This window comes from Podarcis vaucheri (assembly GCF_965113315.1).
Source record: "Podarcis vaucheri genome assembly, chromosome: 13".
Lineage (NCBI taxonomy): Eukaryota > Metazoa > Chordata > Lepidosauria > Squamata > Lacertidae > Podarcis > Podarcis vaucheri.
Genome location: NC_138751.1, coordinates 20043096 through 20061724, shown reverse-complemented (window position 1 = coordinate 20061724; position 18629 = coordinate 20043096). Strand labels below are relative to the sequence as shown.

General features: G+C 44.9%; 1 protein-coding gene across 5 annotated transcripts in view; it reads right to left on the bottom strand.

The window, feature by feature from the left end:
- The window catches only part of LOC309517640 (immunoglobulin superfamily member 1-like), a 54937-nt gene that overhangs the window by 22511 nt on the left and 13797 nt on the right, over positions 1 to 18629 (bottom strand). The window contains exons 3-6 of one of the 5 annotated variants that reach the window (XM_082196953.1): positions 11231 to 11521; positions 10398 to 10691; positions 9875 to 10177; positions 8527 to 8817 (exon numbers count right to left, since the gene is read on the bottom strand). The exons of 3 other annotated variants lie outside the window; for them this stretch is intronic. In XM_082196953.1, the coding sequence (XP_082053079.1) occupies positions 8527 to 8817; positions 9875 to 10177; positions 10398 to 10691; positions 11231 to 11521 (1179 nt within the window). Of the gene's footprint in view, positions 1 to 8526; positions 8818 to 9874; positions 10178 to 10397; positions 10692 to 10793; positions 10864 to 11230; positions 11522 to 18629 lie in introns of those variants that run through there. One more of the 5 variants, XM_082196954.1, reaches the window with a different exon arrangement.

Here is an 18629-nt window from a genome sequence, read left to right as displayed (position 1 = left end):
TCATCCTTGCACACTACAGGGAAAGTGTGGGAACTCCAGCAGTAGTGAGAAAAGCAAGTTTGATTGTGGGAGGCCCTGGCATTGAACTCCCATTCTGCCCTATGCCTCTCTCCCACTCTTGGGATTATTTCGTTGACCCAAACTCACCTCTAGCCATTTGCCACTGCCTGGTCAGCCAACACCCTGGAAAGGAGAGGATTGTGTTAGAGGCGAGACATCTGAGCAAAAGGATCTGAAGCTGGGCCTCTGAGCTCCCCACAGCGCCTTGGCCACTTGCTGTGCCCCCACCATCCTGCAAGGTGGGATACTAACCAAGAAAAAGGATGCTGGAAAACAGCCTCATGGCATGGGTTCTGCTGCTAGCAGGGCGTCCTGTTTGCTCCTATCTTTGCTGTGTCCTGAATGACGGTCTTGGTTGGCAGCTGTTGCTGCTGAAATCCGGCAACTTTCTGTTTCACAGCGGATCCTCAGCACAAATCGCTTCTCTCTGATTTGATATTCTGATCATAGTCCCCTCCCTAGACTGCCTGATTAACCATATCTCCTATTATGTCACAACTGTGGGTTGCACAATGGAAGGAACGGAAGTGAACAGATGAAACTTCTGCATTCTTTGGAAAAAATAGTTTAGCATAGATTGTATGTCCTGCGCTTTTTTTATAGCTGTTGTCCTGAGACAAAGGCAGTGGTGTAGCATTGGGGGAGGGGCAGAGGGGTGATTGTCCCAGGCATAAAATTGTATGGGGCACAAAATTTCAACACCCAGTGCTGCCTCGATGCCGTTGTGCATTTCCGTCGCTGGGCTCTATTGAAAACAGCTTCTGCATCCAAACCAGGAAGTGACCTCTCCAGACAATGGAAAAAGTCTTTTCTTATCTCTGCAGCTGCAATCTCCCAGGTGACATGGATGGTGTTAAGCAGTTGAATGTGCATGTGTCCTCTGTCCATTTCTCTCCCATCCACCCCCCTCTGTACAGCTCCGGGCGCAAGCAACCCATGCTATGCCACTGGGCAGAGGGATTCTCAGCAGTATTGTGAGGGCGAAAGGAATCTAGTACTGCCAGTCACACGTCATTGCAAATTCAAGTCCTGGGCAGCCCACTGGGACTTGACAACTTGCCTCTGTTCAGCTTTTAGGTGTGGGATATTTACAATGCAGTCAAACCAACGATTCATGTTTGCTAGATGGGCCCATGATGGGAACTGAAGCTCACAGAGTTTACCTGTAAGTTTGCTAGAGAGGACTTTGCGAGTGGCGATCCCACTGTGCCCTAAGAGGGAGAGGGTGTGGCCCTATATATTCTTCTTACCTGGGCACCTTCTCCTTTGACTCTCTTCACTCTTACTCTTCATCTCATCTTATCTCCAAGCCAGAAATGAGAACTGCTAAGTCTGAGCTGTAGTTCAAACTCCATCTTAAGCTAGACTAAAATATGTCTAACTGAATTACCATTTTAAGCCTGCAGAGATACAAAACTCCTGTATCTCTTATTCTGCAACAGATACTCTGAGTTAGTAAACGTTGTTTTTACCTTTTGCAAGACTGTGTGAATATTGTTTTAAGGGAGAGAAAAGGGGGAAATAGCAGGAGAATCCAGAAGCAACCTGCATTACTTAAACTAAAAAGCTAAAACTAGCCTAGCTAAGCTTCCCTTTTAAGCTGCAAAGGGATGTGCCCTGTTGAATTCACAAACATAAGAAAAGAAGTATAATATCTAATAAACCTATCATCTCCCAGCATCTATAGACATCCCTACATAAGGTAGCCCAAGTCCCATCTTCCCATGAAACAAACAGCCTCTACCCAACCACCCCCTGATTCTTGTCTGCTGTTTCTTGGAAGTGTGTTCTTCAGAGGCACAGTTCTCAGTAGAGTACAGAACTGGTTGGGGTCAGGAAAGCTGGGCAGGGGGGAATGTAGGGGAGGAAATTTCAAACACGTGTGTGTGGGGGGTGTCATAGGGCTGCCATATTTTGAAGAGCACAAAGGAGAAGACATTTGCCAACTATGGATCGCTATGATGACCCTCATTTTACATACACATGAAAATAAAACAACAACAACAACAACAACAACAACAACAACAACAACAACAACTTATTATTTATACTCTGGGCGGCTTCCAAAAAAATTAAAATACAGTAATACATCAAACATTAAAAGCTTCCCTAAACAGGGCTGCCTTCAGATGTCTTCTAAAATGTCTTCTAAAAAGAGGACATGTCTGGGGAAAAGAGGACATACGGCAGCTCAGCCTTCTTCCTTGTGAAATCTAAATTGACTCCCTCGTAGTCTTTCACATCGCCTCCTGCTTGTGAAGTGCAGTGCGGGGTGAGGGAAAATCAGGCAAAATTGTCCTTGTAGCTCAGTATGTTTTCTCTACAACTATCCAAGTGAAAAGAGCTGGCTCATGTGGAAACCAAGAGGGCAAGAACAGGGCAAAAAATAAAAAAGCTGTCACAAGCAGAGTCTGAAAAAAATCCAGACTAAAAGGGAAGAAGTAGTGGCATCATCTGTCATCCGACTCATGAGTCAGCCAGAGGCAGCGACCAGGAAGCATTGTGCCAAATATTGCTACTCTGGATTGGATCCTGGGAATCTGTTCCAAATGAACAACCAAGTGGATTTCCTTCCATCTGTATATTCAACCGCCACTGTGGCACTGACTCTTGCACTGAAAGGTTTCAATCTTTGTTCTTTATAACATACTTTTTTAAAAAATAAGGGCACACATATATGTGTGAATAGATACATGAATGGCTCTGCAATATAAATTGTTTAGATATTCATTGATATATACTGGTACTCCCCCCCCCCTTTTCCCCTGAAGTGCCAAAGGCATCCTATATCCATTAGGCCTGCACTCCTAACTACGTTATGCTAACCTAAGAAATAAATCCTAATTCATTCAGTGAGGCCTACTCCCAGGTAAGTGGGGTTAAGATTTCAGTCTTAATCTGCTTCCTATTGTGAATTTGAAACAGCAACTAAATGCAACATTCACTATTGTTCTTTTTTGCACGGAAAGAAATGTTATCATGAAGCTACTGGGAGAGGTCACCTGGACTTTGGGGGATTGTTGTCCCCAGTAGCCTGACGACACCCAGCTCTAGTTCTCCTTTCTGCCCAAGTCCAAGGCAGCTTTCTTGGTTCTCAACTCGGTCTGTCATCACTAAAGGGCTGGATGAGGGCCAACAAATTGAAACTTAGTCCAGGCAAGACTGAGGTGCTCTTGGTCAGTGTCAAGGCTTCAGTGAATCCCATGGTGGCCGCAAGGAAGCAGATAAAAGAAAAGAAGAGTTCTGACCAATTAGTTTATTCAACAATCACAGCGAGAGACAAAGGGATGTGTCTCTCTCTCTAGAAATGGTGTCGCTCCAAGTCAAGTCCCACCCCCTTCGTCTCTCTCATACTACGTCATCCTCATGCCGGTTGGTCTGGGCTTTCTCTCAGCTCTCTGTTCAGCTACTCTCGCAGCCCGCCTAGTCCTGGGCGAGGGGGGCTCAGGAATGCTTTCCAAAGACAATGAGTCTGTCGGCTGCCTCTCTCCCATGGCTTCCCTTTCTTCCTGCTCTTCCTCTTCTAGGATTTCCCAGCTTCTGCCCTCTGCAGACTGTGGACTATGCCCTTCTGCAAACCACTGCTCTAAATCGACACTGTCCTCCTGGTTTCGGGAAGGTTCAGGAGAAGGGGGAGCAGCCCCCCCACTCCTCCCCAGTCCAGCCCCTGACAGTCAGTCAGAAGGCAGGACAGGGAATAGGGATTCAGTTTGTGCTGGACGGGGTAACACTCCCCCTGAAGACGCAGGTTTGCAATTTGAGTGTGCTCCTGGCTCAGACCTAAGCATAGATGCCCAGGTTTCAATAAAAAGACAATTTTTTAAAGGCTAGCAGTGTAAACATGCATTTGGGAATCTGAGTACAGAGTATTCAATCCACAGAGTTGAAGATTATCTTTTTTGAAATATTTTTTATTTTAGTTTACAAATATAGAATTGCAATGGTACCTTAGTTTGCAACCATTTTGGATTACAAGCACATCAAACCTGCAAGTGTGTGCCCCTTTTTTTGGATTACAACCCATTCTTGGGGGGGATTACAACCCTTTTGGGGGGGGAGGGGAGGCCCCATTAGCGAAAGTGCGTCTTGGGTTACAACCGGTTACAACCGGAATGGATTATGGTTGTAAACCAAGGTACCACTTTATAACAATCCAAATACATATTCATATATATAGATTACTCTGAATCTCACGGCTTCACCCCACCCCCTCCATGGGTGTTAATATCAACATTAAAATCTGCATATTATTGCATAATCTATCATTTGTATCAATCTATGTTATCCAAGGTATCTGTTACATTACAAGTGAGATTAAAATCCTGCTAATGTATCCATCATTTTACAGTGGTCTCCTAAATAAACTATAACTTCCCCCACCCCATTTCTTTTTTTGAAGTTTTTTGTCCTCTTGGTTCTTGAGCTTTCCAGTCAGCTTTCCAGGGACTTTGTCTTCTTTCCATCTCTGGGCTAATAGCATCCGAGTGACTGTTGTCCTGTACGTAAAAAGTCTTTTCTGATCTTTTGAAATGTCGGTACCTATAATTCCTAATAGAAAACCTTCTGGGTTTTTTTTAAAGCAAAAGTTATTTTAAACATTTCCCCCCATTTCATTATATATCATCTCCCAGAAAACTTTTATTAGCTTAGACGTCCACCACATATGATAAAATGTAGTGCTGAAGATTCTCAACACTGGATTAGGCGATGTTCTCAACCGCAGGGCCAAACCGCCTTAGTGATCCAGGAGCCTAAGGAAGAACTCTACAGAAAGGAGGTAGTCAGTGGTCAAAGAAGAAGAGTACATACATACAGGTTCTCTCGGTGAAGAAGACTCTACTAGGAAGCATTGTCGTGCTAGAAATGTCCCTGCAAACCAAGGATCAGCCGAGGTCCCAGAAGTCTCTACATCCTAAGAGGTCCTGCTTGTCAGTCCTACTTTGGTCTGCCTTGGGCCAATGTTGCGTAAGTACAGCTTTCAGGGATCCTGTCAGCATCGGGTACCTGTTTGGATTTCAGGGCCCCGTGGTTCAGGGCAGCGTAAGAAACTCCATCAGGGTCTTCTCTGCTGTCGGATTCCAGGGGCTATGGAGGGGGGAGGAAGAGGGAGATATTTAGCATTCAGTCTCTGCCACTACATCTTCTAGAGCAGGGGTCAGCAACCTTTTTCAGCAGGGGGCCGGTCCACTGTCCCTCAGACCTTGTGGGGGCCCGGACTATATTTTGGGAGGGAAAATAAACGAATTCCTATGCCCCCACAAATAACCCAGAGATGCATTTTAAATAAAAGCACACATTCTACTCATGTAAAAACACGTTGATTCCCGGATCGTCCGCGGGCCAGATTGAGAAGGCGATTGGGCTGCATCCGGCCCCCGGGCCTTAGGTTGCCTACCCCTGTTCTAGAGGGACAATGGGAATGATGAATGAGAATGTGTAAATGACAGGAATTTGAACAGCAACTTCCAGAGAGGAGCAAATGGCATCTGTGCAGGGGCATCGGAAGGGGCGTGTGGTGGGGGCACTCTGCCCCAGGTGCCATGCCAGAGGGGGGTGACAAAATTCCCCCTGGGAGGTTCATGCCAACGGGCCGTGAATGGACCCCCCCCAGGAACTCCCTGCCCCGCTGCTCTGGGTGCTGCAGGAGTGGCAAGCTCCGCCACTGCAACTGGGGCTGCCACTCCACTCTCAAGAGGATGAGTGTTACTTGGCACTCTGCACATGCTTACACATCCACAGTCAAATGAGCCTACTGCTAACAAATAAATAAAATGTTGCCGGACAGGATCACACTTTCTTTTTTTTTTACATAACTCTGCAACTGTAAGGCTAAAGGGGTACATTTGGAATGAGGCTTCCCTCTCCACAAACTTCTGGTATAAAACTGAGCTGCTTTATACACTGTCAGTGAATCCGAAGAAGAAGAAGAAGAAGAGGAGGAGGAATTTGGATTTGATACCCCACTTTATCACTACCCTAAGGAGTCTCAAAGCGGCTAACATTCTCCTTTCCCTTCCTCCCCCACAACAAACACTCTGTGAGGTGAGTGGGGCTGAGAGACTTCAGAGACGTGTGACTGGCCCAAGGTCACCCAGCAGCTGCATGTGAAGAAGCGGGAATGCAAACCCGGTTTCCCCAGATTATGAGTCCACCACGCCTAACCACTACACCACACTGGCAGAGATGTTCTTTTTTCCTTCTTAGATTGAAGGGTCTGGAGTGTAGGAGGTTGGCAGGATGTCCACAGCCATAAAGGTTTTTGTTTACAGGGAAGTTTTTGTTGCCAAGAAAGCTTACTATGTTCGGTGGTTGACTTCTTTTGTGGGCTGTGGAACCTGCAGATCAGAAAGAGAGTATGAGATTCTTGTCCCAATCTGTTTCAGAGCAGCATTGTGGGTTCTGCTCCCTCCCCATGTACCCTAACTCTTAAGACCAGCCTTCCCTAACCTGGTGCCCCCCCAGATGTTTTAGACTACAAGTCCTATCAGCTCTGACTATTGGCCATGCTGGAGTTGTCATCCAAATAACACACACAGAAAATTTTTCTTCTGCTAGAGATGCGAAAAGATAACTTGCTGTTCAGGTCACTGAAAACCTATACCACTAGAAAAACAGTTTTGCATGCTTTAATCTCAGCCATTGTAAAGCAGTCCATTCAGAGGTCCACTTACCCTTTCTGCCTTTTCTGTACAATATAAAGGTAAGTACCAGCAGGAAGAGAATCAGAAGGAAAAGTCCAGCCGCAATGCTTGCCCACAGGATGACTGCAAATCTGTCTGTAAAACCAGGTGATAGTTAGAATGCTACTAATGCTTATTGTGCAGTGTCCAGTGGCTATTAGGAATGATCCTCTTATTGGCCTTTGGATCTATCAATTAACCTCCACAAGACCACCTCCCAGTTCCCATACATGCATCCATTAGCCCCCACATGACCACGTCACTCAGGATGGCATTTGGACTAGTCATGATGGCCGTGCATGTGCTATACCTCCACCACCACAGGCAGTATACCTCTGAACATCTGTTGCTGAAGATCATGCGCACGAGAGGGCTGTTGCATGCATTAAGCTGCTTGTGGGCTTCCCATAAGCTTCTGGGTGGCCACTCTGAGATGAGAATGTTGGGCCTTGGGTCTGATTCTGCGGGGGTCATTCTTACGACAAAAGCTTTCTATCTACTGCACAGTATGGACACCCACCATCTTTGGCTGTGAACACACCAGAAAGCTAAAGAACTTTTAAAGCACCATGCTTTCCCATCAATAATCCTAGGAAGGCCTTGGTTTTCACAGAAGCTACTCCTTACAGACTTAAAATTCCCAGCATTTTTATCAAACCACAGTTCTCTGGATTCTTTTGAATGAGTCATGTGCTTTAAATGGTGTGTATGCCATCCACCCACCCACCCATATCTCTCTCTCTCTCTCTCTCTCTCTCTCTCTCTCACACACACACACACACACACACACTTTCCTTGACACTGGGAATATATGTGCAGATGAAGCAATCCCGTGAGCACGACAAATTGGGTGGGGTAACTGCTGCCATGCCAGAAAGGAGAGCACCAGTTTTGAAGTTGGAATGATCCACGTGACTGGTCCCAGCAAGATTAAATCACCCGTATTCTCCAAGAGGATGCAGGGCCAGCCCAAGCTATTTTTCTGCCTAAGGTGAGGGACAAGGGGGTGCCATTCCTCCCTCCTTCTCCATGTACTAAAACTCACCAGCTTCTCTAGGTTATGCAGAGCTTGCACTGTGGGAGGTGGTTTGGCACCCAACTCTGTCCTCTAACACTTCTCTCCCACTGCATCTTCTGTCTCAGGCAGGGCAGCTGATTTACTCTGCCTAACAGTAGGACTGGCCCCGGATTCTGTGGGGAAGCAGTTCTTTCATACTGCCCTATGTCTATGAAAAGGACATCCACCTGACCTTTCAGCTTCCTCCTTAAGTTCTACAAGTTACCACTCCAGCACATGCCTCCCATCTGTCTTATTCAAGAATGTACTTTTCCACATCTTTATAGTTCAAACATCTTTCAGTCAAATGGTATTGGTCTCTTCATTCCCTAGACATACAGAAACACGGATCTCATGGCTGGATCTCATTTATTTCCAGGGCCATGAATATCCTTCCGGCCAATGATTACATGACACAAGTGCAGAAAGCCATATCACATTCCCATATATGCCCCAAGTAAGTGAATATTGAGATGGGCTTCCTGCTATCTCCATGTACCTCCATCTCCCATGCGCCTCACCTCGGATGCTATCATCTTCATTTCTGATCTTGCCTCTAGTAACCGGTTGCTGATGTAAACCCAAACGCCCAGTTCCTCCATTCCTTGTAATGTGGCTCAAGGCCTCCTAGGGTGGTATTTGGCTTTGACAGCCATAATCCCTAGAGCTCATGCACAGAGAGTGAGAGTTAGGAGAAAGGTGGGAGAAAGATCTATGGAAGCTCCTCACCTGTCACAACCAGTTCCATGGAGTCACTTGACTCTGACCAAAGAAAGGAGTCACCTCTGCGGTGATATCGGCAGGTGTAGCTCCCTCCATCCTCCAACCTCACTTCAGAGAGAAAGAACTTGGTTGCAATTCTGTTCCCTTCCGCCTCCTGTGATGCTAGCAGGTTGTTTGATTTGAACAAGGAGAAGGTCAGATAACTCTTTGCCCCCTGACACTCAATGCTGACATTCATCCCAGTAGAAATCTGCTGTGTTGGTGTCAGAATGATGGAAGGTTTAGAAAGCCAGGGATCTAGTGTTAGGAAAAATAAAAGATTAAAACAGCCAAGAAAGGACTGAGACATGTTGCTTGTGGTGCATTTAATGCATCCTGCTAATTTGCATCAGATCAAAAGACCTTTTTGCTATGCACAAAATCACCTTCAATAGACATATACTGGATATACTGTGCAGGCACACTGTGCAAAGAGAGTAGCATCCAAATACTTTATCTTCCAAATTATTTCAGCTTCATCTCTCCCCCCCCCATCTTTCTACCCCTTAATGGTGCAAAGACATGTTTGAAAGTATGGGCAAGGTGAATCACAATCTCTGAAGCTATAGGGCAGGAAACGAGGCTGAAACATATGCTAGTCCCTGAATATTATCCCTGCCCCATCAAAACCAGTAGCTGGGGAATAAATAATACAGAGCGCATAAGAAAATGTGCTTTATACTGAGTCAAACCATTGGTCTTCACCAGAGGCCTGAGCCAATATGTGCCAATGCCATAAAATCGGCCAAAAAATTTAACAATTTCTCCTTCATTTTCAGGTGATGGAGTGAAGGAAAGGCAGATGAGAAATTTGATTTAACAGAGACTTAAAGGCAGATCTATCTAAGCTGCAGCTTCCAAAATAATGCATTGCAACCCTAACAAAAATATGTTAACTTGGATTATTGACTATGAACCTGAGTGCCTCTGCTTTTCAAAATAGAAAACAGCATATAAACATACATCTTCTCAACAGTATATTAAGATATATTAAGACATGTAATTAGCTAATTAATCATTATTTTTTCAACTATATCCCAAGACACTCAAGCCAGCAGAATGGTTCTTTACCTCATTTTGTCCTCACAACAAGAGTGTGCTTGAATCTCATCCAATGAGTTTCACACCTGAATAGGGATTTGAGCCAAGTCCTAGCCAGAACCATCAACTGCTTCATCACACTGGCAATGGACTCTCTGACAGAAACTTTCACCTTTTGGTGAAACTACAGTTCCCAAACTACATGGAGGAAGCCATGACTGCTAAAGTGGTATAAGAGTCTTTGGTATGGATGCGACCCAAGAGAGAATCTCACCTGTGATGTTGATGTACACTCTGTCACTGTAGTTTGAGCATCGCTGATTGAAGTCCAAGTCTGATTGGAAGCAATAGGTACAAAAGTAGATCCCCCCATCAGTTCGTTTAGCATTGAGAATGGGAAATAAAATACTGCCTGGTTCCATCTTCTGGATCTCACGGCTACCCCAAGAATCTTCTCTCAGCAGAGTGAATTCTGCCATTGGGTTCTCTTCACTCTTACAGTGGATGGTTGCATTTTCCCCCAGGGCAATTATTTCATGCGAACTGACTGAGATGGAAGGTTTGGGATAGAAATGCTCTGAATGGGAAAGAGAAGAAGAGGGATGTTTAAGGGCTGGTGCAACTCCAACATTCAGCAGAAGGCAGAACTACAATCTTCTAGGAATGTAATACAGAAAGAGAATGAGAGATATGTTAAGCAATGCATCATTTCCTTCTGGTTGAAGATGCAATAAATTCGACCTCCACTTTATTATCATTTGTGAAACTGGCACACCAAGATGGAGCTGAGCCCTCACCTGTTATGTTGACGTAAACTCTGTCACTGGAACCTGAGCATTTTTGAACTTGGTCTTGAATGAAGCTATATGAACACCAGTAGCTCCCTCCATCTGTTTCCTTGGCATTAGGAATGTGAAATACACTAATAAAAGAGTCAGTCCTAGAAAACAAATGCCCCGGAGTCCCTTCCTTGGAGAAATAGAAAGTTGCTTGTTCATGGTATTCATTTCTACAGTGGATGAAGAATCGTGTCCCTGGGATGATGAGAGGACTGGGACTCACAGAGATGGAAGGCTTTCGATAAAACTGCCCTGCAAAAGAGAGAGAGCTGATATGCGGAAGGTGGAACATCTGCAACTGTATCAGTCTAAAAAATAGGAAACTTTTCTCCTTCTCTTGGAATATCTGCTCACCTGGGACAGAGAAGATGAGTGGCAATGCCATGTGTAACGGCCTGACTCTTGTCGCATTTGGCAAGAAGGGAGGGGCATTCTGGCAGGAACGGAAGTGGGGGGACACAGTGGGGGGCATGCAAGGAGTGGCACATTCCCATTTTGCCTCAAATGGTGACACAGGATGGCCCCCTCCTGTCTTTATGCAACACCCATGTGCTCCGTGGGGTTGTCTGCAGAGACATTCCCACCTAGACATATGTAACCAGCCGCAATCACGCAGAGTCCTTACATGTGTGTCCACACTGGATTCTCTGCAGACAACCACATGTAGCATGTGATTGTTGCTGAAGGAGTGGGGACATTAGGGTTAGGGATTAAAACGAGAAACTGCTTTGCTTTCAATGTAACTGATGCCCTGCACATGAATAGGTCTAAGGATAGAACAAAATTCTCACCTGTTATGTTGACATAAACGTTATTGCTGAATTCTGAGCATGTATTTTCCGTAAAGCAATATTTGCACTTGTAGAACCCGCCATTGGGTTCTACATGTTTGGCATTAGAAAGGGGAAAATCTGTATAATATAAAGCAGTCTTAGAATCCACAGCCGCTGAACTCCCTTCCTTGACAAGGTAGAAAGTTGCTTCTGAGTTATTTTCAGTCTCACAGCGGATATAGAATTTTTCACCTAGGATGACCCGAGGACTTGGTATCACTGAGATGGAAGGCTTTTGATGAAGCTGTCCTGGGAAAGAAAGATAACAGGAGTGAGATGGGAGAATTGTAATAGACCTGTATCAGGATACAAAAATCCACAAAAGTGTGGTACGTATATTAATCAGTAACATTTTCCAATTGACATATATCTATATTTTCACATATTCCTCATCACCAAGCTGTTTTCAAAAGAAGTAGGAATCATATTTTGAACTGAGCAACAGCTGTAGGGCCAGCAATATAGCCTTCAACCAATGAATCACTTCTGAGATAGCAGAGAGGGGGGGCTCTTTAACTTCCCCTTCCCTGTGTGGGAATGTTCTGGGGTGCAGGAGAGGATATATTGACTAGTTATATCCTTATCCAACTTGTGCTAACAAGTTCCCAAAATATCAGCAGAGTTTATAAACATTCCCCTTTAAGTTCGCAACGGTAACGTGTGCACAGGTTCTCTAGAACCTCTATAATAATTACTCTGGTAATTTCCCCTTTGTTCCCTCTTAAAATACAAGACACAACACAGTCTTTATAAAAGTATAAAAGAGTTTACTCACGATCTGTTCACAATATGATCCCAGACGGCAGACAGGCTTAAAAAGGTAAAATACACTTAGAATCTATCTTATAGGGAGATAGCCCTCTCCTCTCTTGGCTGAGAGCCAAGAGGGCATCCTGCTTCTTCGAAAGGTGATGGCAGAGAGAGAGAGATGGCTGCCTGCCCTGTGCTTTTCTCATTACCTGCACAGGTGAGGCCACACCCACCTCTGGTCACATGCGGAGGAAGTCCGTCCCCAGGAAGTTTACCTGCTTGCTGGACAGACATCCCTCTCCATGTACACTCTAGGAATGTTGTCACTGACTGCTTCTGTGTTTACATCCCACATACCCCTTCTCAGGCAATACAACATATACAAAACATAAACAACTTTATTCAACCACCCAGAGTCCCAGCTTGACACGTAGATTCTGGAAACTCTCTCTTGGTAGGGGTTTCGTCAGGATGTCAGCAGTCATCTCTTGGGTGCTGCAGTAGGATAGCTCCACAAGTCCATCCAGGATCATCTGGCGTATGTAGTGGTACTTAACCCCAATGTGTTTTGTTCTGGCCAGGAACTTCTCACTCTGCGTCAGCTTCAGGCAACTTTGATTGTCCTCTAGCAAGCTGACAGGCCCTTTTCTCACCAACCCAAAGTCCTTTATGAGTTGATCAAGCCAGGCGATCTCTCTGCAGGCTTCTGTTGCTGCAACATATTCTGATTCTGTGGAAGATAATGCTACACAGCTCTGTTTATAACTGCCCCATGAAACAGGTCCATCTCCAAACATAAAAACATGACCACTTGTTGATTTATAATCAGCATTATCCCCAGCCCAATCCGCATCAGTATACCCAACCAACTTAGGGTCTCTGACGGCTGGTAACCTTAATTTACAATTCATGGTACCCTTCAAATATCGCACCACCCTCTTTACACCTGCCCAATCATGCTCAGTGGGAGAATTCACTTTTCTGCTAAGAATCCCCACAGCATTAGCTAAGTCAGGTCTACATGTGGTAACTAAATACAAAAGTTTACCAATCTCCGACCTGTAGTCATTGTTGTCTGGCAACTGCTTCGAATCCTGCTGATTCTTCAGGAAGTCAGTAGCCATCGGTGTAGCAACTGGATGTGCGTCTTGCATCTGCATGTGCTCAATTAGCTCGTGGATCTTCTGTCTTTGGCTGAGAAGAAATGAGCCGTCCTCTTCTCTTTCCACCTGGATCCCGAGGTAGTACTGGACATCTCCTAGCTCCTTGACCTCCACCTCCTTGCTAAGGTGCTTTACTATCTGTGTATAGTCTCTCTCACTTGCTGTGGCAATAATCAGGTCATCAACAAATGCTAGGATATATGAGAATTGTCCATTATTTGACTTACTGTACAAGCACTTGTCAGCGTCGCCTTGCTTGTACCCAAGTTGCGTCAGCATTTTATGCAACTTCTGGTTCCAGGCTCTGGCAGCCTGTTTAAGTCCATAAAGTCCTTTCTGCAGTTTGCACACTAGATGTGCCTCATGTGGTTTTACAAAACCCTTGGGCTGCTTCATGTAAATCTCTTCTGAAATCTGCCCATGTAGAAAAGCGGTAGCAATGTCTATGTGTTTCACCCTCATTTTCTTGGAGGCTGCAATGCTTAAAAGCATTCTTACGCTGCTGTACCTCACAGTTGGTGCAAAAACTTCATCATAGTCTTCACCAAAACGCTGTGAAAATCCCTGTGCCACAAGTCTAGCTTTGTAGCGCTGCACTTCTCCTTCTGACCCCTTCTTAACCTTGAAAACCCATTTACTGCCAATGGCCTTCTTACCGGGAGGCAGCTCAGTGAGTGTCCAGGTCTTGTTCTGATGCAGTGCATCCATCTCCTCCTGCGCGGCCTTCCTCCAGAGACTGGCTTCTGCAGCTGGCATCTCCTGTATCTCTTCCCAAGTGGAAGGTTCCTGTGGAAACGCCGACCCTGCAAAGTAGGACAACCGTAATGGTGGGACACCTTTGTTGGTTCTGGATGAGATCCTGACCTCTGGTTCTGCGACCGCATCAGCTTCCTCATTCTCCTCCAATGCAGGCATGTCCCCATCTGAGTCCTCATCTTCGTCTCTGGTGCTGCCAGGGTTCTGGTCCTCTGCATCTTCTGGTGCGTCGCCTGTAGGGGGCACTGTAACACTCGAAGGCAGATAATTACTTTGTGGGGTCTCAAAAGGGAAATATACAAACTCTTGAGTCCTTTCCGACTCATCTGAAGAATCCACAACAGTGTTCTTAGTGTCTACTTTTCCATATTCATCAAAATAAACCGCATGGTATGCATTCGTCTTACCAGTTTGTAAGTCCATAATTCTGTATCCTTTGCCTCCAGAAGCATATCCCACAAGGATACCTGCTTTTGCCCTGGAGTCAAGCTTGTGTCTGTGTTCCTTGGGCACGTGGAAGTAACACGGACTTCCAAACACACGTATGTGCGACAGATTGGGAGCTTTCCCATGCCAAAGTTCAAATGGTGTGCGCTCTGACCTTTAGTTGGCAGTCTATTCTGCAAATAGACCGACGTATACACTCCTTCGGCCCACAGCTTTTGTGGCAAACGTGCATCCTTTAGCATGCACCTTGTCATGTCCATAATGGACCTAAACTTTCTCTCAGCTATGGCATTCTGCTGTGGTGTGTAAGGAATTGTGGTTACGTGTGCAATTCCTTCTTTGGCCAGGAGAGCCTGCATTTCATTTGAGCAGTACTCACCTCCATTGTCGCTCATTAACACAGCTGGAGCTCTCTGGAATTTGTTCTTGACCATGGCAATGTTTTCCTGGAGCTTGTCCACTGTCTCACTTTTCTCTTTGAGGAAATATACAACACAAAATCTTGAAAAGTCATCCAGAAATATTAAAATATATCTATTCTTTCCCAGTGAGGGAACATTCATGGGTCCACATATGTCAGTGTGCACTATGTCAAGCACTTTGTTGCTTCTTTGTTCTGCACAACGTGGAAATAAAGGTTTTATAGCCTTCTCAGTAATACAGCTTATGCACTTTGCTGGAGCTTTGTTGCTCTGCTTTACCTGCAAACCTCTTACAAGATTTCTTTTCTGTAGATCCAGAATGACGTTGGTGTCCCTGTGTCCAAGCCTTCTGTGCCACAGGTCCAGATCTGCTTCATCCTTCTGGCTGGAATGTGCCACTTTTGCAGACTGGTTCTCTGAAAGATCAAGCTCATATACACCATTTATTAGCTTTGCTTGAGCAAACACTTTGCCATTTCTAGTCACTTTACATTCTCCATTTCCAAATGTGACCTGGAAACCTTTCTTGTCCAAAGTGGACACGCTGATTAGATTGCAGCTCAGCTCTGGAACGTACAAAACTCTAGAGATTGTGTTCTCAATGCATTCATTGTTTATATTGCATTTCAGGCTCATGGAACCTGCACCTTTTGCTTTAACAATGTTGTCATCTGCAATCTCAATTTCAGATCCTTCTTCATCATTTATTTCATTAAAATAGTCCTTTTTATATGAAAAATGCGAACTGGCACCTGAATCTAAAATCCATTTGTTACGTTTATTTTCACGATTCTGGACAGCTAAATTCCTTTCTTGCAGTAACCATGTGCATTCACATTTCCCCTTCTTTTCCCCTTTTGGCTGAAAGGGGTGGGGTTTCTTTGCCTTAGGAGCTCTGCAGTTCTTTGCAATGTGTCCTTCTTTGTTACAATTAAAGCAAATCACTTTCTTAGGCATCTCTTTGGACTTTGTACATTGCCTAGATGCATAACTACTGTCCTTGCTTCTAGCATTTCTCACTGGAGATTCAGCTCTATCTCTGCATTCTTCTTTTAAATAACAATCAAGTCTTTAAAAGTCAGACCTTGTCTATGATCCATCAAACTTACAAATGCGCTAAAGCGTGGTCCAAGTGATGATAACAAAAATGCTATCTTTGTATCCTCATCAAAAGCTTTGGGAGTCAGATCAATTCTTTGAATAATCTCAGTAAACTTGTTGATGTGCTCTGTGAATTCCTCTTTTGAACTCATCCTCAATCTGGTTAATTTACACACCAAGTTTCTGAAGCTGTTTATGCTAGATTCTCCATACACACGCTCAATATCTCTTAAGATTTGAGATGCATCATCTGTACTATTTATTAATGATAGCTGCTCATCACAAAGTCCACTCAAAATTATGTGTCTAGCTTCGCTGTTCATGCGTTTCCAAGCACTTATCTTGGCTAAATCTTCCTCAGACGATCCTGTAGGCTGAGGCTTTAAAGCTTCCAAAATATGCTTATAATCTAAACATGCTATCAAGCGCTGCTTCCAGTGTATGAAATTGTACTCATTCAGCACAGGCATTCCTAGCTTGGCATCACTATCAAAAGCTGCTCTAGCCATCTTTAAATCCAAAATTTGAAAATTCTTCAAAATTTCAAAAATTTCTCAAAATTTTAAAATCAAAATCTCAAAATACAAAACAATTCTTCACTGCCTTGGGTCACTGTGAACTCTGAGGGAAGGGGGGGTGCTTAATCCCCACTGCACAATGGAACAAAGGACCATGTGCTTACCAGGAAGTTAACTCAGAAAAATACTACTCAACTCAAAATCACAATCCAATGCAATCCTTCAAAAATACGCAGAAATATGCAATACTGGGGCCACTAACCCTTTGTGGGAATGTTCTGGGGTGCAGGAGAGGATATATTGACTAGTTATATCCTTATCCAACTTGTGCTAACAAGTTCCCAAAATATCAGCAGAGTTTATAAACATTCCCCTTTAAGTTCGCAACGGTAACGTGTGCACAGGTTCTCTAGAACCTCTATAATAATTACTCTGGTAATTTCCCCTTTGTTCCCTCTTAAAATACAAGACACAACACAGTCTTTATAAAAGTATAAAAGAGTTTACTCACGATCTGTTCACAATATGATCCCAGACGGCAGACAGGCTTAAAAAGGTAAAATACACTTAGAATCTATCTTATAGGGAGATAGCCCTCTCCTCTCTTGGCTGAGAGCCAAGAGGGCATCCTGCTTCTTCGAAAGGTGATGGCAGAGAGAGAGAGATGGCTGCCTGCCCTGTGCTTTTCTCATTACCTGCACAGGTGAGGCCACACCCACCTCTGGTCACATGCGGAGGAAGCCCGTCCCCAGGAAGTTTACCTGCTTGCTGGACAGACATCCCTCTCCATGTACACTCTAGGAATGTTGTCATTGACTGCTTCTGTGTTTACATCCCACACCATGTTGACATTGGAGGAGGACAGGGTGGAGAGGAAGTGGAAGAGTCCAGAACCTAAGGTCCTTTATGTCACTCGGTTGCTCACTCTCCTGCATAAGCCAAGACACAGGAGACAGGCAGGACAGCGCCAGTTGCGATTCATGCAGCCGGGAAGCAATGAAAGATAAGGTTCTCCCTTAGTATCTAGTGATGTTTACAGTGGGAGGGGCAGAACTAAGGATCCCTGTGTCTAAACAGCCCTTGCACCCAAGAGAAATAAATTGACGTGGATAACTGGGAGGACGGTTTCCTTGACAGGTTGTCTAGAGACAAATAAATATGAGCAGTTCAACTTTTCTAGAAAAAGAGGTACCAGAAATCACCATGAAAGCCTCCCTTGTTCTCTGAGAATGGCAACTGCACCCACCTAAAAGGTGCCGGAACTGAGTTCTGACTGGGGAAAAAGCCTTGAATATGAGACAGAGAAAGTCTACCATGAGAAAAGTAGTCCTGGTTGGAGGAGTCTACGGCATTTAGTTCCCATTCTTCTCACCCCCTATTTTTTATCACCATTCTCACAGCTGACTGACACTCACCTCTGGAGATCTGCCACTGCCTGCTCAGCCAACACCCTGGAAAGGAGAGGATCCATTTAGAGTCAAGATATCTGAGCAAAAGAAATGGAAGCTGGGCCGCCAATCTCCCAGGCCTGCTCTTGCAAACACTCTGATCCCACCGCACTCCAAGGAGTGATACCAACCTAGAAAGAGAATGCTGGGAGGGAATTTCATGGCTTGGCTTCTGCAGCCAGCTGTTTGTTCTGTTTGCTCCTAATTCTGCTGTCTCCCAAGTGAAGGTCTCAGCTGGAGGCTGTTGCCGCTGAAACCCAGCAATGTTCTGTGATGCAGCTCTTCCGCAGAACAAATGACTCCTCTCTGATCGGCCAGTGCTGTTGTCCTTCTTCCGTTCCCACAGCTGCCTGACCAACCACATCCCTTATTAGTTTGCATCTATCTGATGGTTGCAAAACCAGAGGAAGTGAAGGACTGAGTGTTTGGCGTGGAACACAACTCCTATTTTTTATTTTTCTAGTTCTCAGAGAGGGAACATCTCAGTAGTATTGTTGGGGGCAAAAGAAATCTAGTATGCCCAGTTGTACATCATGGCAAATTCAAGCTCTGGTCAGTTACTGCCTCCTCCCCAAAGATATTGTGCCTATGCTGTCACTTTGGACCCTCTTGGTCAAAAACGCACATATAAGGAACAATTAGGAGACCTGGTGGTATGTCCCTCTGTAGAGACTCACAGATACATAGTGAGTGAGTTGTTAGTTTAAGCTCCACAGAGGCATTGGGACTGCAGTCATGATGGCTCACCACTG